This window comes from Oryza sativa, chromosome 3 (assembly GCF_034140825.1).
Source record: "Oryza sativa Japonica Group chromosome 3, ASM3414082v1".
Taxonomy (NCBI): Eukaryota; Viridiplantae; Streptophyta; class Magnoliopsida; order Poales; family Poaceae; genus Oryza; species Oryza sativa.
This window is the reverse complement of record NC_089037.1, coordinates 11,762,456-11,789,197: the sequence shown is the minus strand read 5'-3', so window position 1 is coordinate 11,789,197 and position 26,742 is coordinate 11,762,456. Positions and strand designations below refer to the sequence as shown.

The window sequence follows — 26,742 nt, the reverse complement described above, 5'->3', positions numbered from 1 at the left end:
TTTGAATTTCCTATAGAATGGACAATTCTATATAGATTTTAGAGAAAAGTTAGTAAGAACTTTAACTTCTTAATCTTTTTTCTTTAAAGTTCTATCTATATGATCTGATTCATGTATTTTTCATACGGTCAACTCAAATTAATAATTATTTTTTGTATATTTTCTGTGATTTACAGTCCTTTATTTTATACTTATATTTCTATCAAATTAAGTTTAATGTTTTTTTATAACTAAATTCTATGTTTTTTATTCCTCTATCTTTCAATCCCCGCCTTTTACTGAAACCGTCGCTAATCTATCTTAAACAAAGCCTGAAGTGAACACGTACTAAAAGTACTAGTGTACTACTTTGAATCTCTAGATGGGAGAGGAAAACAGGAGCACGCTAGAAAACTACGGGCAATTTTAGATGGTTTAGGCGAAAAGGGTCGGTCCAGTCATCCATCTCTCTGGCTGCTGACAGATATAGAGATCTCACAGTGTGAGTAGAGAGCAAGTCAATGAGTACTCCAGTATACTCCATATGCTTGAGATATTCACGTCGACAAAGTTTTGAAACGACAGTTGGCCCCATTGGCTTTTGGCCGCATGGATTTTGACCGCTTCCTACAGGTCATCATCTTACAAGTCCGGCTAGAGGTTGCAGCAGTCACAGGGCCAGAAAACCGGAGCATAAAACCAGCATAGAAATTAAATTGTCCAAAATAACATATTATAAAAACACTTAAATAACAGATTATAATATTTTATATATTATATTCATCACAGAATATAAGAAAGTAAGATAGTATAAGACACATCATACATTCCTATTGTTACAAATCTGAGCCTCTTATCTCAAGTTCTTATATTTTTGGGATAGAGTGAATATATGTTTAGTGACTTAAAAATACGATGTAAAAATCAACTTAAAATTAAGTTTAAATTTTTAACTAGGTTGATAACCAAAAGAGCATCGATCAAGCTGTTAGTATTAGGTAGCTGAAATAGATCGTCCGATGGACCTTTAAAAATAATATGTCATTCTCATATGTATCTCAATCTTATTAAACAAATTGTGCTACAAGTGGTTTTTGAGGATTGAATTTGATGTCATGAATATGCTAATTGTTTTGCTTATTATGTTGACAATCATGGATCTGACTTATTAATGTTGTTCTGTTGTCTTAATGTCAGCAGTCGATATCGTTAGGTTTATAAATGGACAATATATATGCATCATAAGTTGCCACGTTGTTAGTTTTCTTACTATAATACATGTACACTTAATATTCTACTTACTCTCTATCCATCGTTATCTCACTCCCACTTGTAAAACAACAACTATGATCATGTGTATATTAAACTCCAAAAAAAGAGCGACCGATGTAGCAAAAATCATCATCGCGTCTGGTGTAAATTACCATTAATTAATTTATTTATTAAGAAATATAGTACCGCAGACGCTCACAATGCACGCACACTCACTCTTATGAACACACCCACAATTTAGAGAAGCACCAAACATGTGTCATGATAGGATGTGAACGTATAACTCCACCTAGCATGTTTTAAATTTGCACTTACATATTACACATATATAGTTGCATATGTGAATACATTTTACTCCTACGTAATAAGAGTTTAGTGAGATTAAAGATATATTATTGGTCTCGTGTCAGAACGTAATAGCAATTACCTACATAGGATGTGTGTGCATGTCTTTTGTTTGGTTGAAGAACTTATCTTTTTCAAGCTTAGTATGAAATATGTAAACAGCTCTGTAAGTATTAGGAGCCTACTATTGTAGCAGAGACTATTCGTCGCTCCTTTCTACTCTCTCCGTTTCACAATGTAAGTTATTCTAGAATTTTCTATATTTATATTGATGTTAGATTCATTAACATCAATATAAATGTAAAAAATACTAAAATAACTTACATTGTGAAACGGAGGTAGTATCTCCGACCAAGACACACCGGCCGGGTCCTTAGCTGTTGTGTACTTCAAGTTTTCAAGCAGGTGTCAGAAGGATAATTGTCGAGGAGAGTAACCTTCATCGGGAACATTTTGAGTGGGCATAAGGTATTTGAGCTAATCACGAGAAGAAAGCCAAACTACATGCGAAGGATGTGGATGAAGCTCGGCCATGATACCTGGAAGGAATATTCTACTAGAAGAAACCAAGGACCATTCCAACTGCTCTTACAAGCTAGCACAAGCATAAATGGGCCAGATAGCCAATTGATTATACCATGATACCCTTAGGGTTCCTAGTCCAATGAGGGCACCGTTGTAACTTCACATGTATTTTTTCTAGCTATAAAGGCTGACTTAATCATGCGGGGGCGTATCATATCATATGTACACAAGCCCTCACGTGTATATATCGTGGACATGAACTAAAATATATAAAAAAATATAGAAAAATTATACATGTACTTTCATTAGTATTGCATCTACGTGCAAAATCACATCTTCAAATTCATCTTACATAGAGTAACAAATTCTGATAGAACTATAACCTTAAAACTATCATTTTTTGTTATGATAGATTAAAATATAATAAATTTGATATTAAGATTTTACCTGTATGTGTAATACTATACATGTATAAATTTTTAAATTTTTTGATAATATTTGTTATTTGGTGTGTACGATATGTACACATGATAGCTTATGTACACAAAACATGTTCATGACGCAGATTACATCTTTACTGGAACTGTGACAGTGAAAGCCATTTTTCCAACACCAGCACTTTTTCGAATGTTTTCAGAAAAAAAAATTCCGAATGCATTTATATAAAATAGAAAACAATAAAAAGCCTAAAAGAGTTGTCCAAGTCAGGCAGAATGGGATAGGCGCTTCCCGTGGGCGATGACGCCTTTCGCGCTTATCTTTCCCGCTGCTCCGCGTCTTCCAGAGAAGCGAGACGACCTTGGCACCCAGCTTCCGTCACTCGCTCGCCGCGCTATATAAACCCCACATCCTTGCAGCGGTTTTGCCGCAATCAACAAGAACAAACAGCTATCACCCCGCGATCCATTTGCCCAATCAGATCAAGGCGTGTAGATTTGATTTTGGTTTTATTACTCGCAACCTGCACGTTGCCCTCAGTCACCTGGCGGCGGAGAGAGAGATCGGAGATGAGCTCGGTGTGCGCGAGGCCCGTCGGCGTGGGGTACCTTGTCGGCGGGGCGGCGAGCAGCTGGTCCCAGCGGCGGGGGCGTGGGGTGGCGGCGCCGCGGGCGAGAGTGAGGGTGTCGGCCTCGGCCTCGACCGTGGCGCCGGAGAGGCGGGCGGCGACGATGTACGAGGTGCTGGCGGTGGAGGAGACCGCGGGCGCCGAGGAGATCAAGGCGGCGTACAGGCGCGCGGCGCGGCGGTGGCACCCGGACGCGTGCCCGGGGGGAGCCGAGCGCTTCATGCTGGCGCGCGAGGCGTACGAGGTGCTCTCCGACCCGGAGCGGAGGCGCGGCTACGACATCCAGCTCCGCTGCTGCGGCGCCGGCGCCGGGGCCCAGGCGGCGCGGCGGGCCGGGTTCGCCGACTGGGAGGCGCAGCTCGCCGGGCTCCAGTGGCGGGCCGCGTCGCGGGAGACGTGGGGGAGCAGGATGCGCCACCGTCAGCCGTCTCCGTCCTGAGCCGAGAATCGCAGAATTCGCAGTGGCTTTTTTGAATTTTGAATTTGTGTTGAGTTTTCTCTTTTTCTTTCACTTTTTTTTTCCTCTTCTGTAGCCTTCCTTGGGATGTGTATATACCATACGGAGTATTAGGATATGATCTATAGGTGGTACATGGTAGTAGTATAGAAGAATGTACAAATTTCAAACATTTTGAATTCTGATACCTACTTTTTGGGAGGAAAAGATCTTTCTAAAAGAACTTAAGAGGAAAACAGATAATGACATTTACTTAAAGAAAACGGTGGTTAATTGACCAGTTTTCACGCATTCTAGAGAAGCAAAGTAAAGATTAGAGAAGTTGTGTACCGTCATATGGCAGCCTTCAAATAATGGGAAGCGTCACATTCACCTCAGCTCTAGAACATCAGAAATAAACAAAGAGAATTGTGCAGTAATAAAAAAATGAGTACAACTCAGAAATTATGAAGTTTGGAGTGAATCCTTCTTAGATTTTTGTTAAAAAAAACGAATTCTCAGATCTATTGTGGAAATGAAGACAATCTATAATGTTAGTTTAGTCCAAAAAAAAACTGAAAATAGGATTCTGGGACTGATCCATATACCGAGGAATCTAAATAATCACTTCCACAAAAAAAAAAAAATCTTTCCAGTGAACTCCGCAGCTAACATGCTGCACTATAGCTCCAAGGAGCAATGGTATCCGTACACATTTGCCTAAAGAAAATACACTAAAACTGATTTTCAGTTGTTGATAAGATTTGTGAGAAAGTCTACCATTTCCCACATCCGAGCTTGTCATTTGCCACAACCAACGAGTCGCATCCTATCCTATCCGTATAGTCCCCTTCATGATGTTCCTCCTTGGTTTGTACCATATGTGTGCAAAATTTCTCCGCACAGTCCCCTTCACGATGTTCCTCCTTGTTTGTACATATGCATAGTTTCACTAACCAAAGGACGGAATCACACACCAATTGGTAATTTGGTGGTGACTGGTGAGCTGCTTTTTGGAAAAGGATTTTACCGAGCCTTTAGCTTTTCTAGTTTGTAAACTGAAGGCTGAGGCCATTTTCTATGCAAAAGGATTTCCAGTTGATACAGCGCTCAATGTTATGTTCCTGAAATAAACAAGGCTGATTTCAGCGTATGGATGAATAGCAAGTGATGCCATATTGGACAGAAGCAGGTCAAAGCAGCTTACCTGAGTGCAGAGTTGGGGATTTGCTCGACAAGGCATGGAGGTCCACCTGAAGATGCATGGGCCGTTAAAACCTCCCACAAGCTCTATATGTTTGCAGGAACAAGCTATGCGAAGGTAGATAGATGGTTGCCAGAGACTCAGAGTTAAGCTTACCATGTGACCCCGGTGGAACATAAGCGGACGCATTGTTGGAGAACCATGTTTCCGGCAAACCATCAACGAAAGAAGTTGATAGGTCAGCATTAGGCAAAACCGCTTGCAACGCTGTCACATCCATAAACTGCAAAATGGAGTGCTGTTCAGATAACTGATGGGCAAAATGCCATGCTGACCAGCACTACATACAACAGACTGTCCATTTTGAAGAATGTGTTATGCTGACTCTAGGTAAATCAATAATTATTCATTTATTATTAAAGAATCAGATTACACGGTTTTCAGTATGAAAATAAGTACTTCCTCTGTCCCAAAATATAAAAATCAAAGCCTCAAAGCCTCTTTTAGCTCAGCAGGGAGAGGGCCAGTGCCCTATCTCCTGGTCTTCGGATCCTTACCCTAGCCAATCCACAACAAATGCTACTCTGGAAACTGTATTTTGCATCTATATTGGATCATGTGGGTGCCATGTCCGTCTCCATGAGAATTATGAAAGGGTTATCTACTGTTTCATCATCAATACGTCTATTCCACATCGTCAAATTCTAAACATATATTCAGTCCACAGTATTCACCGTAGATAGGTAAGTGACAGTAGCACAAAACGATATTAACAGCTTCCAATCATGTCAACAGTACCATCCATAAAATGCTTGATACTCAAATGCATTGAAAGCAGGGAATGAAGAAATAACTCTGTAACATAGTGGAAATTGCAAATGAACCAAGCCACGGGTGTTTGCTTCCAGTTTCTATCTCTTCCATTTTAAATGTCATTTTTCCCTTTACATATTTAAATATTTAAAGTTGCCAATATGATTTCTGGGGTGCCAAAAAACAGGACTCGGTGGTTTGACTGGTTTGCCATTTTTGGATCCTATTGGCTACTATGTGCAAAAAAGAATAGCATACCATATCTGGAGAATCCGAGTCAGCATCAAATGGAAGATCAAATGGATTCAACGGCATCTGCTGTACAGAGGCTTCTCCCTGTAAACGGTGGCATTATATTCCAGATCCAGAATCACTTCAAGGAACAGCAGAAGTGTACAGATATGCTAAATATCTAAATTACCACGGAAGTAGTAGCAAACAGTGATGGCTCAGGGAATGGAGCAAAGGGTTCGCTAGGAGCTAATCCACCCATGAAAATTTCTTGGGAATCATTACCACGAGATTCCTACATGACGGAAAAATATATTAGGTTGTTATGGAGCAAAGGGGTACCTTTGACGTTATGGAGCAAGTAAATGGATTGCTTGTTGTTAGGGAATTGTTATCAACATTCTTGTGCTCATTAGTTTGCAGCTGAGCATTGGACAGATTGAGAGTCATAGTCTCACTTGCATCATCGAATGAATGCCAGAGCTGCAAAAACACAACAAGGGACACTACTAAGTTCTGGGGAAACGGTTGACACTTAACAGGATAGGTCAAATACCAGAATAGCATTGCAGCAACAGGAAATAACTTGCTTATTCACAAGTTTCATAATTTACTCACCTGCAATTTATTTTCATCAATTGGTTCTTTAGGTTCTATAGAACTCATTAGTGAAAGATCTGGCGAGGCTTGTTGGGTGCTAACACTTTTGGCCTCAAAAGCACTCCAAGCCTGAAGAAATGTGAAAAATACTATTTATAAGTTTAAATGCAAAAGTGGAATATCATAGTAGTGTGGCACAATCAGATTTTTTTTTTTAAAAAATGAAAAAATAATTCTCGTGCATTTGCAAATGATACATGCAAAAACACAATGACCATTTTTTTGAAGAATGGACTGCATTTTGTTGCATGTATGTCCTAACATGAGAGCATATGAAAAAAGTTTTTTCTAGAGCAATGCAAATATTCCTCACCTGAGAATTACTTGCATCAGAGGATGTATATTTACAAGGTACATCAGACTGATCAGTCACAGAAGCATTATTTTTTGATGTCTTTGAGCTCTGGAGCCACGTTGGTTGATCATTATTTGGTTCAAACGAAAACAAATCACCACTCAAAGCATGTTTATCCATTACGGAAATGCCAGAAAGCCCAATCACTCCAGGTTGCTTTTCTTCTGGTGGTGTGTCAAATGTAGCCCACCCAGCATTGTCCATTGATGGAGCTGCTGTGAGCATTCTATCAGTGGATGGAGTTGCCGGAGGCATGCTAGCAAAAAAATCTACTGGTTGATCCAAACCAGTTACAGGTTGTTGCTGCGCAACAGGCTCATTAAGGAGATCTTTCTGTGCAATGTTGGCAACATCAGAGAAAGCTGTGAAACTTGGAGTAATGCAATCCTTCGTTTGCTGAGTTCTATGAGCAATATCAGATTCAAAAAACATATCAGCTAAGCTTGATTTGCTTGATTTTGTAGATGACGAATCTATGTTTCCTGTTGATATAGTTCTCTGCAGAAAGCAATCAAAATTAATACATGTCTTGTTTGGTATGAAAAGAAAGGAAAACCAATTATTTGTTTAGAGTGGAATATTTACCACCTCAGATTGAGTGATTCCACTAGAAGCCTGTATGTTTGATTGATTTTGTTGCATAGAGGGGCTGGAACACCCTTTATCAAGGAAATTCGGTGAGTGTGGTGTCGTTCTAAATGTATTACTGATGCTTGACCCTGAGCAGTCAGAAATTCTTGGTCCAGAATTCTCATTGGCAAATCGGTCTTCTGACATCCTCTCATGCAGGCTCTGTGGACTGTAAGCAAATCCAGACATCTTCCCATCATGCCCCCTATCTGAACCAGGTTTCCTAGTTAGCATCACGGATTGCTTGCCATTGCGTCTTTCTTCGTATTGGTAATCATAAGGTGGGCTCTGAGAAAATGAATGGTACGAACTAGCCCTTCTATGCTCTTGTTCATTGTTCTTTTGATTCTGCATTGATGGAACATGAATTAGTTAAGAGAGAAGCATTTTGGCAGAATATACGTTGAGAAAATGAAAACTTAAAATTTCCAAAGAATCACAGGAAAAAAAACATGAATGAACTTCTATGAAAGTATTCATTGTCATCTACGCATACTGAAGCAGAAATTCAAAAGCTTTGTGATAACAAATGGACAGGTAAAGAACAGTTCTCATGCAGACTAACTAGATGTTGTAAATTAAGCTAAACATACCTGTTTATCTCTTGGAGGCCTTTCAGAAAACCTTCCACCAGCATACCTTCTCTCCACATAAACAGCTTTTATGAATTCCCTAAGACTGTCGACATTGCTGCAAAAATAGTTTAGCGTAAGCATGTACTGTGCCCACTATATATGTATTCACAAGACAAAGTATGTATTGGTAACTTTAAAAGAGAAGGATAGAAGGATGCCCTTGAAATAATAAAGAAGTAGCGATTAACAAAGCATAAAAGGTGAAAAACAAAAAGGACAACAAAATGGAGGTGTTCTCAGTGGCTAACGCCATACTGGTAACACTATAGTGACAAAGCTTTTTACCTGCTATCAGGTAGCCTCATTTTCTGAGCATCAAATTCCTTTAAGAACGATTCTCTGGCTCTCTGCGTCATTCAGTTTAAGAGTCATGACATGAACCAAAAGGGGGATTTCCAAGCTCAAACCAACCCAATGGATCGCCTTACTTGATTCCCACCGTTCTGGAGGGCCTCGACCTCTTGCGTGGTGAACGTCGACATAGATACTGACTTCACACGGTGCGTGAACTCACGGCTAAAAATTCCATGAATGTGTCAGAATAACAGAAGAGAACATATAAAGCTCCTTCACAAGGAGACCAGAACTTGACGACTCTGAGCCTCTGACACGGTAAAAATTTTCACTACAATAATAAATGAAATGCTATGTATGCTAAGCACGCTAATCCCACAAGACTGAAATAAATAAACTGAACTGATGAACAGGTCAACTGAACTCTCGTCGCATCGACAAGCATGAACTAGAAAATAACTACGAATACTATGTCCGCTGGCACATGGATGCAATACACTACACAAAATTAGTCCAAAATTAACAGAGGCGAGAGCCCAGCACTCACTGGATGCCGCTGCAGGAGATGCAGACGAATGTCCAGAAGCTCGTGCACACGTACTGCGGCCCCTGGATCAGAGTTCCAGCACACACGGAGAGGGTTCAGTACAACAAGGAAAAAAAAACAAATCACTCCGGATCAGAAGCACACACACGAGAGGAGATCGGCGAGCAGCTGCGAGTGTGGCGGAAGGGAAAAATCCTTACGAGGCCGTTGCAGTTGATGCATCTGCGGTTGGGCGGCAGCTTGAGGAGCCCCCTCACGACCCGCTCGTTCCTCTCCTCCTCCTTCCTGGACGCCGCCGCCGCCATCGACCACTCCCCCCCGCACCCGCAGCCACACAGATCGAACGACGAATCCCGCGATCCCGCAGCCGCCGCCGCCTCCTCGGAGGATTGGATCGCTCCCTCCTCCGTGGAAACCGGCGAGGAAGTGAGAGGGCGTGAAACGGATGCGCCGGAGAAGAAGGCGCTGGTAGATGGCGGCGACGGCGACGGCGAGAGGCGCCGGTGCGTTTGCTTGAGCCGGCGACGCGACGCGATGCGGTTGGGAATAACGGGTGTGGAAATGACTAGTAGTAATAGCGTGGAATTGCAACGGCTTCTTTAATTTTTAAAAACCACGTTTAGCCAGACAGCCTATCGCTAATCCGCCCGCACATCTCGTTAAGAGCAGGATAATAGCAAACTATAAGCCAAGCTATAAATATAATTTAAAACAATAAAAGAGCAAAAATAAAAGTACGGGCTACAGATTTATAACCAGTTACAGCACGAACTATAACAGTATGGGCTACAAATTTATAACCAGTTGCAACACGGACTTTAAGATACGCGTGTGTATTACAGGTGAGGACCAGACATTAATTATACAGTATATATTTATAGATAGCTATTGTATAAATTGGCTATTAAATTGACTATAGATAATTTAGAATACTAAAGTTGCTCTAAGTACTCCTCTCAATTTCGAAACGGAAGGATTTTTTTAAAAAAAGTTAAACAAAATTCCGTGAAAACCCTCTAAAGTTTTAGCGTTTTGAGTAAGCCATTAGAGCAAGGATAATAGTAGAGCTTACTTCTTACTATTAGCCCATTTTAAAGCCAACATATATAATAGATTAGTTATAAGGTTGGCTACAACTTTCTTCTTCTCTCTATTTCTCACCTATGCATTTAATGTATTTACCTAGGAGCTTGTGTTAATCTAGCTCTTGCATGAGAGCCAACATCCTTGATTTTTTGTTATATCTCTCCTCCATCTAAGTTTATAGTAGGTTTATAGCTAGCTATTATACTTGCTCTTAGCCTGATTCCTCTTCCAGGAAACTAAAAACGGTGCTAGCCTTAAGGGCATTCCCAACTCAATGACTAGGATGGTGTCCATAGCATTAAATAAGCTGCCACCTAGATTGAAAAATGATGTGACAAGTGAATAAATGAGGAAAGAGAAGTAAACAATATCTTGCATGAGACATGGTTTCTACACAACATCCAAGACATTATGTGAGATAAGTAGCATTAAATTTAAGTATGGAATAGTAGTGTTTGCATTGGAAGAGTAGTATCTGATGTGGAGTTTATGGAAAGTGAATAAATGAGGAAAGAGAAGTAAACAATATCTTGCATGAGACATGGTTTCTACACAACATCCAAGACATTATGTGAGATAAGTAGCATTAAATTTAAGTATGGAATAGTAGTGTTTGCATTGGAAGAGTAGTATCTGATGTGGAGTTTATGGAAAGTGAATAAATGAGGAAAGAGAAGTAAACAATATCTTGCATGAGACATGGTTTCTACACAACATCCAAGACATTATGTGAGATAAGTAGTATTAAATTTAAGTATATAATAGTAGTGTTTGTATTGGAAGAGTAGTATCTAGTACTAGTTTGTTGATGATGTGGAGTTTATGGAAACTATGTTAGTGTCTTGGGTTGGGAATGCCCTAACATTAGATCATGTAGTAGTAATAAGGTCATTAGCGAAGATACCGAGGAAACGGACCCAAGCAAACAGAGTACAGACAGAGAGCTTAATCCCATATTCCCCTTGTCCCAAGGGTGGATCTCGCTTTAACGCTTTTGCCGCTTGAATTAAGCGACACGGATAACATGTGCCTTAACATCTCGCTTTGCCAAGCCAACCATGCCCGGTTGGCTTGGCTTGGCTACTCCGCTGGAGAACGCTGGTGGGCACGAGATTTGGCCAAAGATTAGGTTGTTGAGCAGCTCTACCGATGCCGGTAGCCTCCGCCTGTTGGGTAGGAGTGTGTGGTCACCGGCTAGGCACACACACATGGGAGAGAGACGCCGTTTGCTGTTGGGTTTGATTGTTTGAACTGCCACTCCAGCTACAAATACCGTCCGCAACCACCAATATTAATTTAAGTAGGAAGGTATAATAATCACACATTTCAAAGAGGTTGCGGAGGACCGCGTGGTCACTCCTCGGTGAATCATTTTTATTTTGGTAAAAATTGTAATAAAGAGGTAGAAATTAACAAAGTATAAAAGGTGAAAAACAAAAAGGACAAAAAAAAGGCGTTCTCAGTGGCTAATGCATATTGGTAACACTATAGTGACAAAACTTTTTACCTGCTATCAGGTAGTCTCATTTTCTGCGCATCAAATTCCTTTAAGAACGATTCTTCTCAATTCCGAAACGGGGGAACTAAAAAAACCTGGGCTCCCATCGAACGGCCTAATAAGCCCAAAAAAAGCCAAATTTTAAATTTTCAAACTTAATTTTGAGATTGATTTTGAGATATTTTCAACGTAATTTTTTTTTCAGTATTGGCTTTTAAGTCACTAAGAACACACACACACACACACATATATATATATATATATATATATATATATATATATATATATATATATATATATATATATATATATATATATAAGTTTTACCTACAAATTCATTTTTATTCCCTAATAAGCCGTTTTGGCTTATTAGGAAAAAAAGCCAAACGATGGGGCCTCTGAAAACTAAACTAAATTTCCGTGAAAATCCTGTAAAGTTCTAGTGTTTCGAACGAGCCATTAGCCTGATTCCTCTTCCAGGAAACTAAAAATGGTGCTAGTCTTAACATGTTGTGTCCTGTAAGGTCATTACCGAAGACTAGCTGGTGCAGGCACCAACTGAAAGTCTGAAATTACCTTCTTTTGGATCTAAAAACTGACTTTATGATCCTTAAAGGTTCCTTGACCCCATTATCCATAGTCGGTACCCGTACACGAAGCCCGGAATCGTCAAGGGCAGGATGCCGATCTTCGGTAGTGTTTGGTTGCTGGAATGAGATGAGATGGGATGGGACGAACCCACTTTTAGGGGTGTTTGGTTGAGGGGTGGGTGGGATGGATTGGTCCTAGGAGAGGAATATTCCTCTCAGATCCGGGACCAATCGATCCGGGAAAAAGAGCCGGACGAACTCGTCTGCGACCGACGCCGCCTCATCCGCGCCCGCCGCCGCCTTGCCCCCGTGACCGCCGCCGCCTCCAGGACCAGCCGCCGCTTCGTCCGCGACCGCCTCCGTCTCCGCGACCGGCCGCCGCCTCGTCTGCAACCGCCTCCGCCTCCACGACCGACTGCCGCCGCTCGTCCGCGCCTCTCCTCACCTCCGCCTCCGTGCGCGGCCTCCGCCTCATCCGAGACCGCCGCCGCCTCCTCGTCCGGCCGCCGCCTCGTCCGCGACCGCCTCCGCCTCCGCGGCCGACTGCCGCCGCTCGTCCGCGCCTCTCCTCGCCTCCGCCTCCGTGCGCGGCTGCCGCCTATTCCGCGACCGCCGCCACCTCCGCGTCCGGCAGCCGCCTCGTCCTCAACCGCCTCCGCCTCCGCCTCCGCGACCGACCGCCGCCGCTCGTCCGGGCCTCGCCTCGCCTCCGCGACCGCCTCCGCCTCCGTGCGCAACCGCCGCCTCGTCCGCGACCGCCGCCGTGCGCGCCTCCGCGTCCGGCCGCCGCCTCGTCTGCAACCTCCTCCGCCTCCGTGAACGACCGCCGCCGCTCGTCTGCGAGCTAGCCGCTGGGAGCCAGACGGCCCTAACGGTCCGTGAAAGTTCTCCATCCCATCCCACCTCAATCCCTTCTACCAAACAAAAAACTATAACCATCCCTTACCACAAACCAAACAGACAACTGGAACCATCCCATCCTAAAAAACTGGGATAGGTCTAACCCATCCCACTTTGTCCCCAAACCAAACACACGCTTCAGTGATGAGGAAGGATGCCGATCATCAGTGATGAGGAGTCCAGGATGGTGAAGGACTCCATCCATAGATTGTGTTGGCATCAACCACTACACCTCTTTCTACATGAAGGATCCCGGGCCATGGAACCTGACGCCGGTCAGTTATCAGGATGATTGGCATGTTGGGTTTGTCTGTGAGTTCCAAAGATTCCACCCCGATAATTCTGAATTTCTGATACATAATTCAGTATGTTGTACTACTCACCTGTTAACTGGATCAGTTGCTCATGCACTCACCTGTCTTCTCCAGATGAACGAAATGGCGTGCCCATTGGAGCTCAAGTAAGTGGCAGTCAATGTATTGTACAGTAGTACGTTAAACAGTTAGGACAAGTTGAATTTCAAGCTAAACCATCGCACTTCAATAGTTGAATTAATTGAATTCACACAGGAAAACTCCTACTGGCTTTACATTGTGCCATGGGGAATCAACAAGGCTGTGACCTATGTAAAGGAAACATATGGAAACCCTATGATGATCCTTTCTGAAAATGTTACTAATTCGGCAATTCTATTAGAATTATCCCTGTTTCTCCTAATAATAATCTTGTTGACAATGAAAAGTAGTATTAAACAAGGGTTACTTTATGATCAATGTTATGCTCTTGCAGGAATGGACCAACCTGGCAACTTCAATATCACCCAGGGTGAGCATGATACTGCAAGAATCAGATATTACAGAGATTACATAACTGAGCTCAAGAAGGTGATAGACGATGGTGCCAAAGTGATTGGATACTTTGCTTGGTCACTGCTCGACAACTTCGAGTGGAGGCTCGGGTACACATCCCGTTTCGGTATCGTCTATGTGGAGTTGTGGACTATAGTCTATAAGACGTTAAAGAGTTACCCCCAAGGACTCAAGCGTTCTGGTTCAAGAACATGCTCTCCAGAAAGAAGAGGAACTAAAGTATGCAGACTAATTATCAAAGCCTCAAAGGCTTCCAGCCTTCCACTGTCAGAATTCAGAACAAAGCTCACTCTAGCGTATGCTCATCTTAGCACGTTAGTAGCTATAATTAAATGTGAAAAATAACCAATGTGGAGATTGGTAGCTTCATTAGCTTCCGCAATACAAGGGGAAATAAATGGAGTGGACTTCATTACAAATTTGTTCATCAGGACCAAAGGCTGACTAAAGGGACTATTCAAATTATCCAATAATTCAGTTTCAAAAAAAAGATCCCCATAATTCCAATTCAACAAACAGATTTCATTCCCACAGAGAAGTTCAGATAACATTTCACTGCAAAAGAAGTGTCTGAAAATGGAACTCATTATACTTTGAGGGTTCCAGTTCGACATACATTAATATAAAGCATTAAAACGTGATGACATAAAATCCCTGAGTGTACGATTGTTTGTCTATATTTCTATCCAGTAACCTATCTTTACAAATATCTATGCACGCTCTTTCTAACATGGGAACTATGATTTCTCCTATGGCTATACTTCTTATATGCAAGAAGGCAATATTAAACAGTAATTAAGACAAACAGGTAGTAGAAATTACAGACATCATTCACAAATTTCAGACATCATTTTGTGGTGTATGCCTGTGCAATGGCCGTCAGGTTCCCAAGTTCCTAACAGCCACTGTTGCTGTGAACTTTCCCTGTGCAGAGCTCGCAACACAATAAATAGAACTAAAGAGTGATCAGTGAGCACTAATGCAAACTTAGGTCAGGTTTAAGCACTGCTTCAAATCTGTATGTCCAACTGGGCCACTGGAAATTACTAAGTTCACTATCTCGATTCAAAAAATTTGCACACTATAAAAGGGTAATACTACTCCATTCTGAATATCTCTTAAGATACAATACAATGAGCCACCATCATTCAACAACACAGAACATGCATCGAATTTGGTATTCCCGTCTCAATTCAAACAGTTAGCATAAGTTTCACATACCATGTAAACATACGGATCACTGCGGCCACCAGTGTCATTACACCTCAAGCACCCCCCATGCTTCAGCAACCTGCAGATTCCACACAAACAATTTAGCAACATGGCAACCATTTCAAAACCGCTTCAAATTGGAATTAACATGACAAACCATTTCAAAACCGCTTCATATTGAAATTAACATGAACAACCATTCCAAAACCGCTTCAAATTGGAATTGGAGGCGGTGTGGTACTCACAAGCGCAGGGCCTTGCTGGTCCCAGCATTGTCGCCGACGGCCGCCCGGATGGCCGTCTCCGTTGCCGACTCGTCGCGCCGAACACCTAATGGAGAAACGGGAGTGTTGCGCGGAAGTAGTACCTAACAGTGGGAGGAGGTGGAGGCGGGGACGGCGCTGGCGACGAGTCGGCGAGGAAGAGGAGCACGACGGCGCCGGCGACATCGGTGAAGTTGGGGAACGCCATTTTCATTCATTCAAGTACTTCTACCCATGCTCCATTTTCATTCACAGCCACCCTCTTTGTTAAAACACGGTATCCTCGTGTATGTCATGTTACAACTTTTTATAAATTATACAAAGTGTACAAGTCTCAACTCTAGATTCAGTGAGACAGAAGGATTTCTCCTCCTTGGTTGAATGCAGGATCTGATAGATCAAATAAATTTACCGGTCAATTCCTTCAATCTTGTCTTCAACCTCAGAGTAGAGCTCCCTGAGCTTTTCCAAGTTTTCCTCTGATGTCTCCCAGTAGCCTCTGCCACTGGCTTCTAGGAAGGTCTGAACTAGCTTCCTGAATGAATTGGGGTTGGTGTCCATGAGCCTCTTCCTCATAGCCTCATCTTCAATAAATGTGGCATTTGCCTCCTCATAAACCCAGTTGTCAACCTGTCCAGATGTTGCACTCCATCCAACAGTATTTGTCAGCCGCTTCTCAATCTCTCTAACTCCCTCGTAGCCACTTTTCATCATCCCCTCGTACCACTTAGGGTTCAGTAGCTTTGTCCTTGCATCAAGGCGCACTGTCTCTGACAATGTCCTCACCTGTGCATTTGCTGTGGTTGTATCTGCTATGTATGAGGAAGGTGCCCGCCCATCCTTGCGCAGTCCTTGCACCAGCTTTGTCGGGTCTGAGTCAAAGTAGTGGCTCACATCTGTTAGTGAAATCTCTGATGAGTCTAGGTTCTGGAATGTGGCATCTGCTGTTGCTAGAGCAAGCTCAAATGTCTTGCGTTGCTCTCGCATGCCTGCCCCTGGAGCATCACAATCAAATGCAAAAGACTTGCGACTCAGGTACATGTCCTGGAGCTGCTTCTCATCAGTCCATGATGCATTCTCCACTGCCAAGTTCACATTCGATGAGTAAGAGCCTGATGCATTTGAGAACACCCTTGTTGCCGCCTCTCTTAATGAAACGCCAAGTTCCCGTGCCTGCTCTTGTGCATGCTTACGCACGTAGTTCATCTCTTCTGGCTCATCCAGTTCGGCAACCATCTTCACTGCCCGGTCCAGTAGATTCATCTGCATCAGTGTGTTCCATAAGTACATTATTTCAGCAATGATTTTTCCTTATATATGCACAAAATCTATTATATTATTAAAGGAATAGAAAAAGAAGCCTCCACGTTCGCTCTCATGGTCTAGAAATTCTCACATTAATCGGAGAAAAAAAAAACAGAGTCCATATAGAAATACAATTTAGAAATAGCTGAAATTCGGAATTGAAAAATAAGGAATATTAAAAGAGGAGACTAGAGTCCATATAGAAATACAATTAGGAAATAGCTGAAATTCGGAATTAAAAATAAGGAATATTAGAACAAGAGACTAGAGTCCATATAGAAATACAATTTAGAAATAGCTGAAATTCGGAATTAAAAAAATAAGGAATATTAGAAGAGGAGACTAGAGTCCATATAGAAAACAATTTAGAAATAGCTGAAATTCGGAATTAAAAAAATAAGGAATATTAGAAGAGGAGACTAGAGTCCATATAGAAATACAATTAGGAAATAGCTGAAATTCGGAATTAAAAAAATAAGGAATATTAGAAGAGGAGACTAGAGTCCATGTAGAAATACAATTAGGAAATAACTGAAATTCAGAATTAAAAATAAGGAATATTAGAAGTAGAATATAGAGTCAATATAGAAATACAATTAGGAAATAATAAAAATTCGGAATTAAAAATAAGTAATATTAGAAGTAGAGTATAGAGTCCATATAGGAATTTAAAACTAACTAAAATTCGGAATAAACATAATAAAAATGAAAAGTAGTGTTTAGAGTCCGTATAAAAATACAATTTACAAATAACTAAAATTCGAAATTAAGAAAAACATGGGAAGAAGAGTTTAAAGTCAATATAGGAATACAGTTTAGAAGTAACTGAAATTTAAAATTAAAAAATAAAGAATATTGAAAGATGAGTTTAGAGTCCACGTAGAAATACAATTAGAAATAATAAAAATTCAGAATTGAAAAAAATATATTAAAAGACGAGTCTAGAGTCCATATAGGAATATATATAATTTACAAGTAACTAAAATTTGATATTAAAAATAATTAATAACTAACACGTATATAAAATACAATATGAATATTACACATTAGTAGTTTCGTAAAGTTATTGCAAAATTTAAAATTATGTTGTCATTGTAATATATTTTAATAATATAATGAGAAAACACATATGCTATTATAGCCACCATGCTAGTTCTACATATGTAAGGCTGGGGCAGAATTCATACCTGGTTGATGAAAAGATCTCTGAAGACACCCGAGCAGTTGATAACAACGTCAATCCTGGGACGTCCAAGCTCCTCAAGGCTGACAGGTTCCACACGGTTGACACGGCCAAAGGTGTCAGCAACCGGGCGCACACCAATCATCCACAGCACCTGGGCCAATGACTCACCATAGGTCTTGATGTTATCGGTGCCCCACAAGACAAGTGCAATTGTCTCAGGATACTTGCCACCATTGTCAACCTTTTGCCGCTCCAGCAGACGGTCTACAATAATTTTGGCGCTCTTCAAGGCAGCTGTAGTTGGGATTGCCTGAGGGTCAAGAGCATGGATGTTCTTCCCTGTCGGGAGAACCTTCGGGTTACGGATTGGATCACCACCAGGGCCAGGTTCAACATAGCTTCCCTCGAGGGCAAGTTTCAAGCTTCCCAGCTCATTATCTGCCACAATTAGCTTCAAGCATTCTCCCAAGAAAGTAAACAAGGTTCTCAATTTCTCTCTGTCTGCTCTGATGAACTTGGTCTTGGACAAGTGTTGTACCCATGGTTCTGATAAACCAAAACCAAGCATGGTACTAAGTTTGTTTGTAACATCAACAACTTGCCCTTTGTTGTTTGTAGTCCTCTCAACAAAGGTAGTGATGGCACCACGTGAAGCTTCTGTTATCTGCCTCAACAGTTCAACATCCGCCAGTATTCCCTTGTCACTTCCTCTGTACACATCTTCAATGTTCCTGCCCACTGTCTGAGCAAGTATGTTAGGCAGTGAGTATATTTCATCCTCTGGGCGATCAAGGGAAGCTATGTTCACCAAGGTGGCCACAGCCTCGATGGCACTTGGTGGCTCACCTATCACATGCAGACCGCATGGTAGGAGGCGTGATTCTATTTCCATGATCTTGGCATACACCTTTCCAACAATAAGGTCACGCTCATTTGGTGGAAGCTCCACACCTTCCTCAGGCAAGGGAACATCCTTGTCAAGATTACACTGTTTTGCAGTGCTAATGATTGAGCTCACAATCTGCGGACCACGTCCTGTGTCCTTGAGAGATTGGTAAGAAGAGATGAGCTCTGAAAGCTGCTTGAGCCCCTTGTAGAGACCAGCATTTTCAGCTGGTGGTGTCAGGTAGCTTATGGTGTTTGCATAGCTTCTGCGCTTGGCAACAGTTGCTTCTGATGGATTGTTTGCTGCATAGTAGTAGATATTGGGGATGTTGCCAATGAGACTGTCAGGATAGCATGCATCACTCATCCCAACCTGCTTCCCTGGCATGAACTCAAGAGACCCATGGGTACCAAAGTGAAGAACAGCATCAGCCTGGAAGATCTTCTCAACAAAGGTGTAGTATGCTGCAAAGCCATGGTGAGGGCTAGCAGATTTTGAGAACAGAAGCCGCATCGGATCTCCTTCATAGCCAAAAGTGGGCTGAACTCCAATGAATACATTGCCGTACTGTTTCCCATAGACAAGGAGGTTTTCACCATCAGAATTAAGGTTCCCAGGTGGCTTGCCCCAGTTCTCCTCCAGCAAGGAGGCATAGGAAGTGAGTGACTGGTACTCCCGCACGTTCATGCGGTAAGCAACATTGAGGTTGGGGCTATTGAATTGGGCCTCCTTATCATGAATAACCTCCTCGATGAGGGCCTCAGCTGTGTCTGGAAGACCCTCAACATTGTAGCCATCCTTCTTCAGATCTTGGAGGACGGAGTAGATGGAGTTGAAAACATTCAGGTATGCTGCTGTGCCAACATTGCCTTTGTCTGGTGGGAAGCTGAAAACAGTGATTGCCAGTTTCTTCTCCTCCTGCAGCAGACAAACAAATAAGGTTATTGTTTCTGTGTGCTTTGCAAACCTAGTCACCATACAATACTTGGAATGAGTATTTCAACTTAGGAACTTTTCACGAAACTGCAAACTAGATAACATAATTGGATTATGGGATCATACACATAAACTTTTGACTTTATGTTTACGAATGATTGTATTGTTTCATGATTTGAAACTTCAGTCAGTAGGCAGTTTTAGCATATATGTAATGCTACAATATATTCATCACTGAGCTTCATGTTAAGGTATGCATCACAGGGATTATGTGGCAAGCTTGTGGCACCGTTATGTACATGAGTTCTTCAGAGGATGGAAGAGTTGATTGATCGATTATACGAGTAGTTCTAGTTCTCAGTTGAACATACTTTATGCACCTTAAGTATTGAGCCTTTTGTTCTCACATGATGTATTGTTTCATTTGAAGGATAACTTTCAGTTGGCAGCTAATGATTGCATAACACGTGGCTTTTCATTGAACTTAATATCATGTGATGGTATGCATTACTGGAATTTTCACATCAGGATTGCGGCATCAAATGTACAAGAGCTCTTCATGGGATGAATGGCGCATGTGCAATACCAGTTTTGAGCATGACAGTGAAGTTGTTAAGCTAATATGTTTGTTTAGCATGCAATCTTAAATCCCTCAAAAACCTCAAGAAGATATGAAAGTGAATTCAGAACTATCCAGATGTGACGTTTGTGGTTGCCTTTGCTCTCAGGCAGAAACAATGCAATTCTATACGGGTACTACAATTTATACAGGAACTGTGTGGAATTGCGTACCTTAGTTTTCCTCTTCAGCTCTGCCCATCTGATTGCTCTAGTGCAGAGCTGCTCCACCCTCTTGTGCAACGCATGTGACTTCCCTGCATCAAACAGAGGAAAAAACAGTTTCAGGCTCAGCTACAAGTACAGGATTACCTGCGAAGTAGGTGAGTGAGACCAAAAGGAATCTGGAAATGTCCTTGCCTGTTCTGGGGTCACGGCCGGCGAACACAATGGGCTCCATGCCACCGTCAAGCTCCGGGAGCGCAACCTGCAGCGCCACCTGAATCGGGTGCAGGCCCAATGTGCTGTTCAGCCACTCCTCTGTCGTCTGGAACACGAGCGGCAGTGCCACGATGTACGGCACGTCGAGCTTCTGCAGCGCGGCGATCGCCTTGGGATGGTCCTGCCTCGCTGGCCCTCCGACGAGCGCGAACCCGGTGAGCGACACCACCGCGTTCACGAACGGCTTTCCGGTGATCGGGTCGACGAGGTACCGCTGCGTGGGTCCCGAGAAGTCCAGCCCGCCGGCGAAGATCGGTATGACCTTGGCACCCTTGGCCTCCAGCTCCATGATCACGGCGACGTAGTGACCGTCGTCTCCGGTGACAATGTGGCTCCTCTGCAAAACGAGGCCGATCACCGGCGCGTTGGGGTCCTTGAGCTTGTCGTTGGTGTCGCGGCGGGTGCCGTACCAGTTGAGGTACTCCTTGACGTCGTCGTACATGGTGGGCGCCAGCGGGTGCCAGATACCAGCGTCGAGGAAGAGGACGGGGTCGTCGTACTTGATGTCGGCGCCCTTGAGCGCCGGCACGTAGGAGACGGCGATCATCTTGAGGAAATTCTGGAGGTTGTCCGGCGAGCCTCCGAGCCAGAACTGGAGGCTGAGGATGTACAGCCGGGCGTCCTGCGCCTTGTCGGAGGGCAAGTACTTGAGCACCTTGGGCAGCGTGCGCACCAGCTTGAGCATGCTATCGGCGAAGCCACCGGAGTTCTTCTTGCGCTTGAAGAGCTGGAAGAATGGGCTCTTGGACTGGCCGAGCTGGGACATGCTGAAGGAGCCGAGCTTGTTGAGGCGCATGACCTCCGGCATCGACGGGAAGACGAGCACGGCGTCCATCCGGTCGCGCTCCTTCTCGACGGCATCCTTCACCTTGAGCGCGAGCTCCTCCACGAAGATGAGCGAGCCGATGAACACATTGGCGTCGGCGAGGTCGGCGCAGAAGGTCTTGTACGTCTCCTCGTCCCGGAGCTCCTCCACGAGGTAGCCCACCACCTCGAACCCCGCCGCGCGGCGCGGGTCGGCGTTGAGCTCCCGCACCGCCGCCGTCACCGACGACTGGTACTGCGCCTCCAGCACGACGTACACCACCTTCACCCGCGGCACCCCGCGCCGCGACGCGTCGCCCTCGGGCGGCACCACGCGCCGCACCTCCGGCTTGGTCTGCGTGAACAGCCCGTTCCCGGCCACCGCGCACCGTATCGCCGCCGCCGCCGCGCGTCCCCTCCCCGCGCCCGCCGCTGGCTGCCGCCGGCTCAGCAAGAACGAGTGGAGCGGCACGGGCGCCCCCAGCTTCTTCTGCACCCCGGTTGCCGTCGTGAACGGCGTCGACACTAAAGACGACATCGTTTACACACTAAAAAAAGAACGCAACCCACACTATCACACAACTCCCAAGTCAGTAAAAAAATCTACCACTATACAATACACAAAAACCTCCAGTCGAGGATAGGATTTCTGGGCTCTCGCTTGCTCTTGTGTTCTTCCTTTTCCCTACGCAAGAGGAGGGCAAGCAAGCGAAGCAGGGGAGTGTGGCGAATGTATAGGTTCCTCTCGCCTCGACGAGAGGACCGGATGCGCGCCGGGTTCCGTATCGATTTGGTGGCGGAAAGCCGCGACACGTTGGCGATGACGGGGAGACGAGGCGAGTAGGCGACGTGGGGGGGTACCCGCGCGGGTGGAGGGGAGTGGGATCGCGATCACGGGTGGGGCGTCGGATCTCGCGATCACGGGCGGGCGTGCTGTGATTGGCCGCGCGGGATTTCCTGGGCGGGCGGGGCGCGGATAAGGGGTGTGTGTTTGGTTGGCGTCTTGGCGAGGCGATGAGGCGCGCGGATAAGGGCGTGTTTGGGTTACGTTACCTGCACCGAACCTGGCTCGCACCCGCGCCCTCCAGTGGGTGCAGCGTGACGAGAGGGGGTCGAGCATCCCGTCACCTTCCCACTCCTCATTTGCTCGCTCGGTCGGTGCCTCACGAGCGTCGTCGCCGTCGTCGCCGCCGTTGCGCAACGACGGTTGCTGCTTTCCCCTCCCTTCACATCACCGGGACGATGGGGACGAAGGTCCGGCCTGAAGGGAGGGCTTGGGGATGAGGGATGGATTGCCTCCACTCCTCTTCTCGTCGTCGGCCGCCGCCTCCACTTTCCACGCCGGTCGCCGCTACTCTTCCTCACCGACGACCACCGCCTTCCAACTCTCTCTCTCGCTGCTCTTTGGCCCTCGCAAAACGCCGGATCCAGCGGCTACGAGCTCGGCACCGCCGGATCCGACTCGTCATACGGCGGGCGTGCGGTTGGGGCGATGGAGCGGCATGGGCAGGCGCAGCGGCGTGTAGCGGCATGGGCAGGCGGAGCGGCGTACGGGCGAGCATTGCGGCGTTGCGGACTGCTCTATGACGGTTCTCTTTATTTTGCTTGTTTTTTTTCTAATCCGATTGATTGCCGGGTGAATTAAGGGTCATTTGAATATTAGGAATGAAAAAATGGAGGAATAGGAAAAACGTAGGATTCTGACAGAAATATAAATGCAAAACAGAGGATTGCAAAACGCAGAAAAAACACAGTAATGACCGTTTGATTGAACCGCAGGAAAAACGCAGGAATCGGATGAGAGAGATAGACTCAAAGGAATGTTTTCAAGAGGTTGGAGCTCTTGCTAAATTTCCTTCAAAATTCCTATAGGATTGTCCATTCCATAGGAATTTTAAAGGATATGATAGGATTCAATCTTTTATTTTAAAGGGTTTCATAGGAAATTTTTCTATATGGTTCAAATCCTCTAAAAATTCTATGTTTTTTCTTCAAATCAAAGAGGCCCTAACAATGTGTAAGTTACTGTTTGGCTGTTTGCATGCTAATCGTATAGAATTCCCATCAAAGAAAAAATATTTTTTTTATTTTTCATGTGATGCTAGATCCAACGTCGTCAATCATTTTTATTTTTCATGTGTTTGTGAGTATGTGTAAATCACGTTTCCCTCGTCTAATGAGACTATGAGAGGAGAGAAGTAACTACTCGGATACTGAAAGAACTAGCAGTAGCAGATGCAACCAAAAATACTGCTCCGTGCAATGCCGGTGCTAGTACCGTGTGCAACAGGAACTTTGGTTTGATGATTTCTATATACGAAGGGTATACTGAACCTTGTTCCAAGGCAGATTATCTGGAACGCTGTAAAACTGTAATTTCTCATCGAATGACAAAACACTATGCGAAGAAAGTTGTCCTAACCAACGATAACTATATAACAAACGCTGCAAATATCTGATCCTTTCTTCCCTGTGTCCTGATCTCCTCCCTGTGTTCTTCCTTGTCTGACCAACTACAGTCCTAAATGTACAACCGTATACCCTGTAACATTTCAGTTCATGATTGTTTTATCTGCTCTTTCGTTACTTGCACTGTAGGCTGATCAAGCCGTTGGAGGGGAAAAAACTCAGAGCGTGACTTGGTAGTACTACATTCGCAAGGGAAAAGAAACTTAATCACCGTAGCTCTATCTGATGCATGATTGATGATGAACTAATGGCCTCTCTCTTCGTACGAAGGGCACGATATGCAAGATAATCGAAAGAGCATACGGGGTAATCGCAAAAAAACGAAGAGCATATACGGGCATCCACGGCGCTGATCTCGCTCGAACAGTGAGACCACGTTAGCGTTTTGGGGTCGGAGTTTTCATCTCCGACACCCGGCACGCAAAACGTTCGGCTAGTATCCGATATTTCCGCGAGGAAAAAGTATACTTGCTCCCTTAACTATCGTCCGAGTACGATTCATATCCTCCAAACATAAAACCAGGTATATCAACTCCTTCAACTATTAAAACCGGTGTAAACAATATCCCTCGGTGGTTTTGGCTGACGCGGCGCCTACGTGACGGTCTTGACTAAGTCTTTGTCCTACATGGCGCTTACGTGGCATTAGAATAAAAAAAATGTGGGATCCATTTGTCATTCACACAAAAAAAAAGTATTGTGGGACCCACATATCATCCTCACTCTCATTCACTTCTTCCTCCCCTTCTCTCTCCCTTATCTCTCTCTCGGGAGCGGCGGCGGTCGAGGAGTGTGGCGGTGGGGAGCGAAGGCGGTGGCGGTGGCGGTGGCGGTGGGGACGATGAGAAAGGGAGCGGTAGCTGCTGTGGGTGTGGGGAGCGGCGGCGGCGGTGGCGGTGGCGGCGGCGGTGGCGGTGGCGGTGGCGGTGGGAAGCGGCGACGGCGGCGGCGGCGGTCGGGAGGAGGAGGAGAAGGCGGAAGAGAGGGTTTGCGGGGAGGATGCGGTGGAGGAGAGCGGATGAAGAGGAGAAGGATGCGGCCGCTCCTGACTACTGCCGCCGCTGCTCCCCTCTGCCTCGTCCCCACCGCCACCACCGCCGCTCCCAAGAGAGAGATAAGGGAGAGAGCGGGGGAGGAAGAAGGGAAGGAGAGGGAGGTGGGTCCCACAATACCTTTTTTTTTGTCTGAATGATATGTAGGACAAAGACCCGGTCAAGAACGCCACGTCAACCAAAACCACCTCCAAAACCACCAAGAGATATTGCTTGCACCGGTTTTGATAGTTGGAGGAGTCGATATACCCGGTTTTGATAGTCGGGCGATAGTTGAGGGAGAAAATGTATACTTTTTCCTTTCCGCGACGACTAGTAGTTCAACTATTTTATGGGCCATAAAGTAGCCCAACTAGCTGAGCCCAGGACTGACTTACCAGCTTCCTCGTGTAATCCTTCTCCGTCGCCAGCGGCCGACCCTAGCTATCCTTTCCTACGGACTGTGTTTTTTCTTCTTCTCTCTTTTATTTTGGAGAAAACGGACTGTGCTTTTAGATGAACTGAGAATGGATCGATGATCTGGTGTTCTTTGTTACGGTTTGAGCTATGATGGGCCTATTTAGGCCACAAAATACATAACTTATATGGTGGGCATAAATGCGGCATCTTATATAGTTCTATCTCGGCCTATAGAGTCTATCTAAAGTCTCTGATCTCTAATACCAGAAATCTCCACCCCTATACAAACCGTGCAAAAAAGGTCCGGATGTAGTATAGATCTTTGGTTTCGCTGACATAGCATCCTAGTCAGCAAAGAAAAATAAAAAAAATTATGGGACCCACATGTCAATGAGAAGAAAAAATGTGAGGCTCGCGTGTCAGCATCCTTTTCTTTCTGCTCTTTTCTTCCGAAGCTTGGGAGGTAAGGGGAGGCGCCCAACGGGACAAGGGGAGAGAGGCAGAGGCGGGAGAGGGAGGGGGAGGCGGCGTCAGGAGCCGTTGCCGCCATTCAGCTGCCGCCCGATGCTAGCCACGAGGTGGAGTTCCAGCGAGCCTAGTGGGAGGAGGAGGCGATTGGCGGGAGAAGGAGGAGACTAGACCACGTCTCTCTTCGTCGTTGTGGCCGTCGTTGCGCTATCGTCGTGTCGCTCTACACGAGCCGCAAGCACAGCAAGGTGTGGAAGCAGCAGCAATAGTGGAGAGTGTTAGATTTAATTGGGTAATTGATCCATTTAAATCAATTAAATCAAATAAATTCCAAGGCTCATTATGCTAGGAATTCATGTGTATTCATTCTTTTATGGCATATCAATGGGATGAAGAGTTTTGAGAATTAATCCATTTGATTAGGGAATTGGTAACTTATATCAATTAGTCCTAATTGATTGTTGGTTGATGGTTGTGTAGTGGAGGATGGTTGATGGCTATTTGATGACAATTAGTTGCTCTATTCCTCTTCCTATTCCATTGGTAACTTACATCAATCACTCCTAATTGATTGTTGGTTGATGGTGGTGTAGTGGAGGATGGTTCATGGCTAGTTGATGACAATTAGTTGCTCTATTCTTCTTCCTATTCCATGACTCTTACTCTTCATCTTCCATTCCTCTTATAAAATGAGAATGGATTTGATTTCCCACGAGAATAGTGAGACACACTTTCATCCATTTTCTAACGCTGTTGCTGCTACGGTAA

At 44.5% G+C, this 26,742-nt stretch overlaps 3 protein-coding genes across 8 annotated transcripts; 1 reads left to right on the top strand and 2 right to left on the bottom strand.

The window, feature by feature from the left end:
* Positions 1 to 2,988: 2,988 nt before the first annotated feature.
* On the top strand, positions 2,989 to 3,851 carry LOC9271856 (chaperone protein dnaJ 20, chloroplastic). The gene has a single exon (XM_015776934.3). The coding sequence runs from the start codon at positions 3,129 to 3,131 to the stop codon at positions 3,624 to 3,626; it is 498 nt and encodes a 165-aa protein (XP_015632420.1). The 5' UTR covers positions 2,989 to 3,128; the 3' UTR covers positions 3,627 to 3,851.
* A 297-nt stretch (positions 3,852 to 4,148) lies between these two features.
* On the bottom strand, positions 4,149 to 9,534 carry LOC4332692 (probable ADP-ribosylation factor GTPase-activating protein AGD14). 4 transcript variants are annotated; one of them, XM_015776931.3, is made up of 14 exons: positions 9,193 to 9,534; positions 8,993 to 9,054; positions 8,580 to 8,667; positions 8,437 to 8,498; positions 8,110 to 8,206; positions 7,472 to 7,864; positions 6,845 to 7,384; positions 6,490 to 6,600; positions 6,271 to 6,354; positions 6,062 to 6,166; positions 5,899 to 5,976; positions 4,984 to 5,110; positions 4,831 to 4,876; positions 4,149 to 4,747 (listed from the first exon to the last, which is right to left on the bottom strand). In XM_015776931.3, the coding sequence occupies exons 1-14, from the start codon at positions 9,295 to 9,297 to the stop codon at positions 4,702 to 4,704; spliced, it is 1,944 nt and encodes a 647-aa protein (XP_015632417.1). In that variant the 5' UTR covers positions 9,298 to 9,534; the 3' UTR covers positions 4,149 to 4,701. The 4 variants fall into 4 exon arrangements, with proteins under 4 accessions (XP_015632417.1, XP_015632418.1, XP_015632419.1 ...); XM_015776932.3 differs by having other exon boundaries at positions 7,475 to 7,864; XM_015776933.3 differs by lacking the exon at positions 6,062 to 6,166 and having other exon boundaries at positions 6,214 to 6,354.
* Positions 9,535 to 14,980: 5,446 nt separating this feature from the next.
* Positions 14,981 to 22,399, bottom strand: LOC4332690 (magnesium-chelatase subunit ChlH, chloroplastic-like). 3 transcript variants are annotated; one of them, NR_184543.1, is made up of 5 exons: positions 20,702 to 22,399; positions 20,516 to 20,598; positions 17,903 to 19,705; positions 15,393 to 16,673; positions 14,981 to 15,226 (listed from the first exon to the last, which is right to left on the bottom strand). NR_184543.1 is itself a non-coding variant. In NM_001417629.1 (4 exons), exons 1-4 carry the CDS (start codon positions 22,122 to 22,124, stop codon positions 15,819 to 15,821), a joined length of 4,164 nt encoding a protein of 1,387 aa, NP_001404558.1. In that variant the 5' UTR covers positions 22,125 to 22,399; the 3' UTR covers positions 15,674 to 15,818. The 3 variants fall into 3 exon arrangements, 1 of the variants encoding a protein (NP_001404558.1); NR_184542.1 differs by having other exon boundaries at positions 15,039 to 15,226; positions 15,515 to 16,673; NM_001417629.1 differs by lacking the exon at positions 14,981 to 15,226 and having other exon boundaries at positions 15,674 to 16,673.
* Positions 22,400 to 26,742: the final 4,343 nt, after the last annotated feature.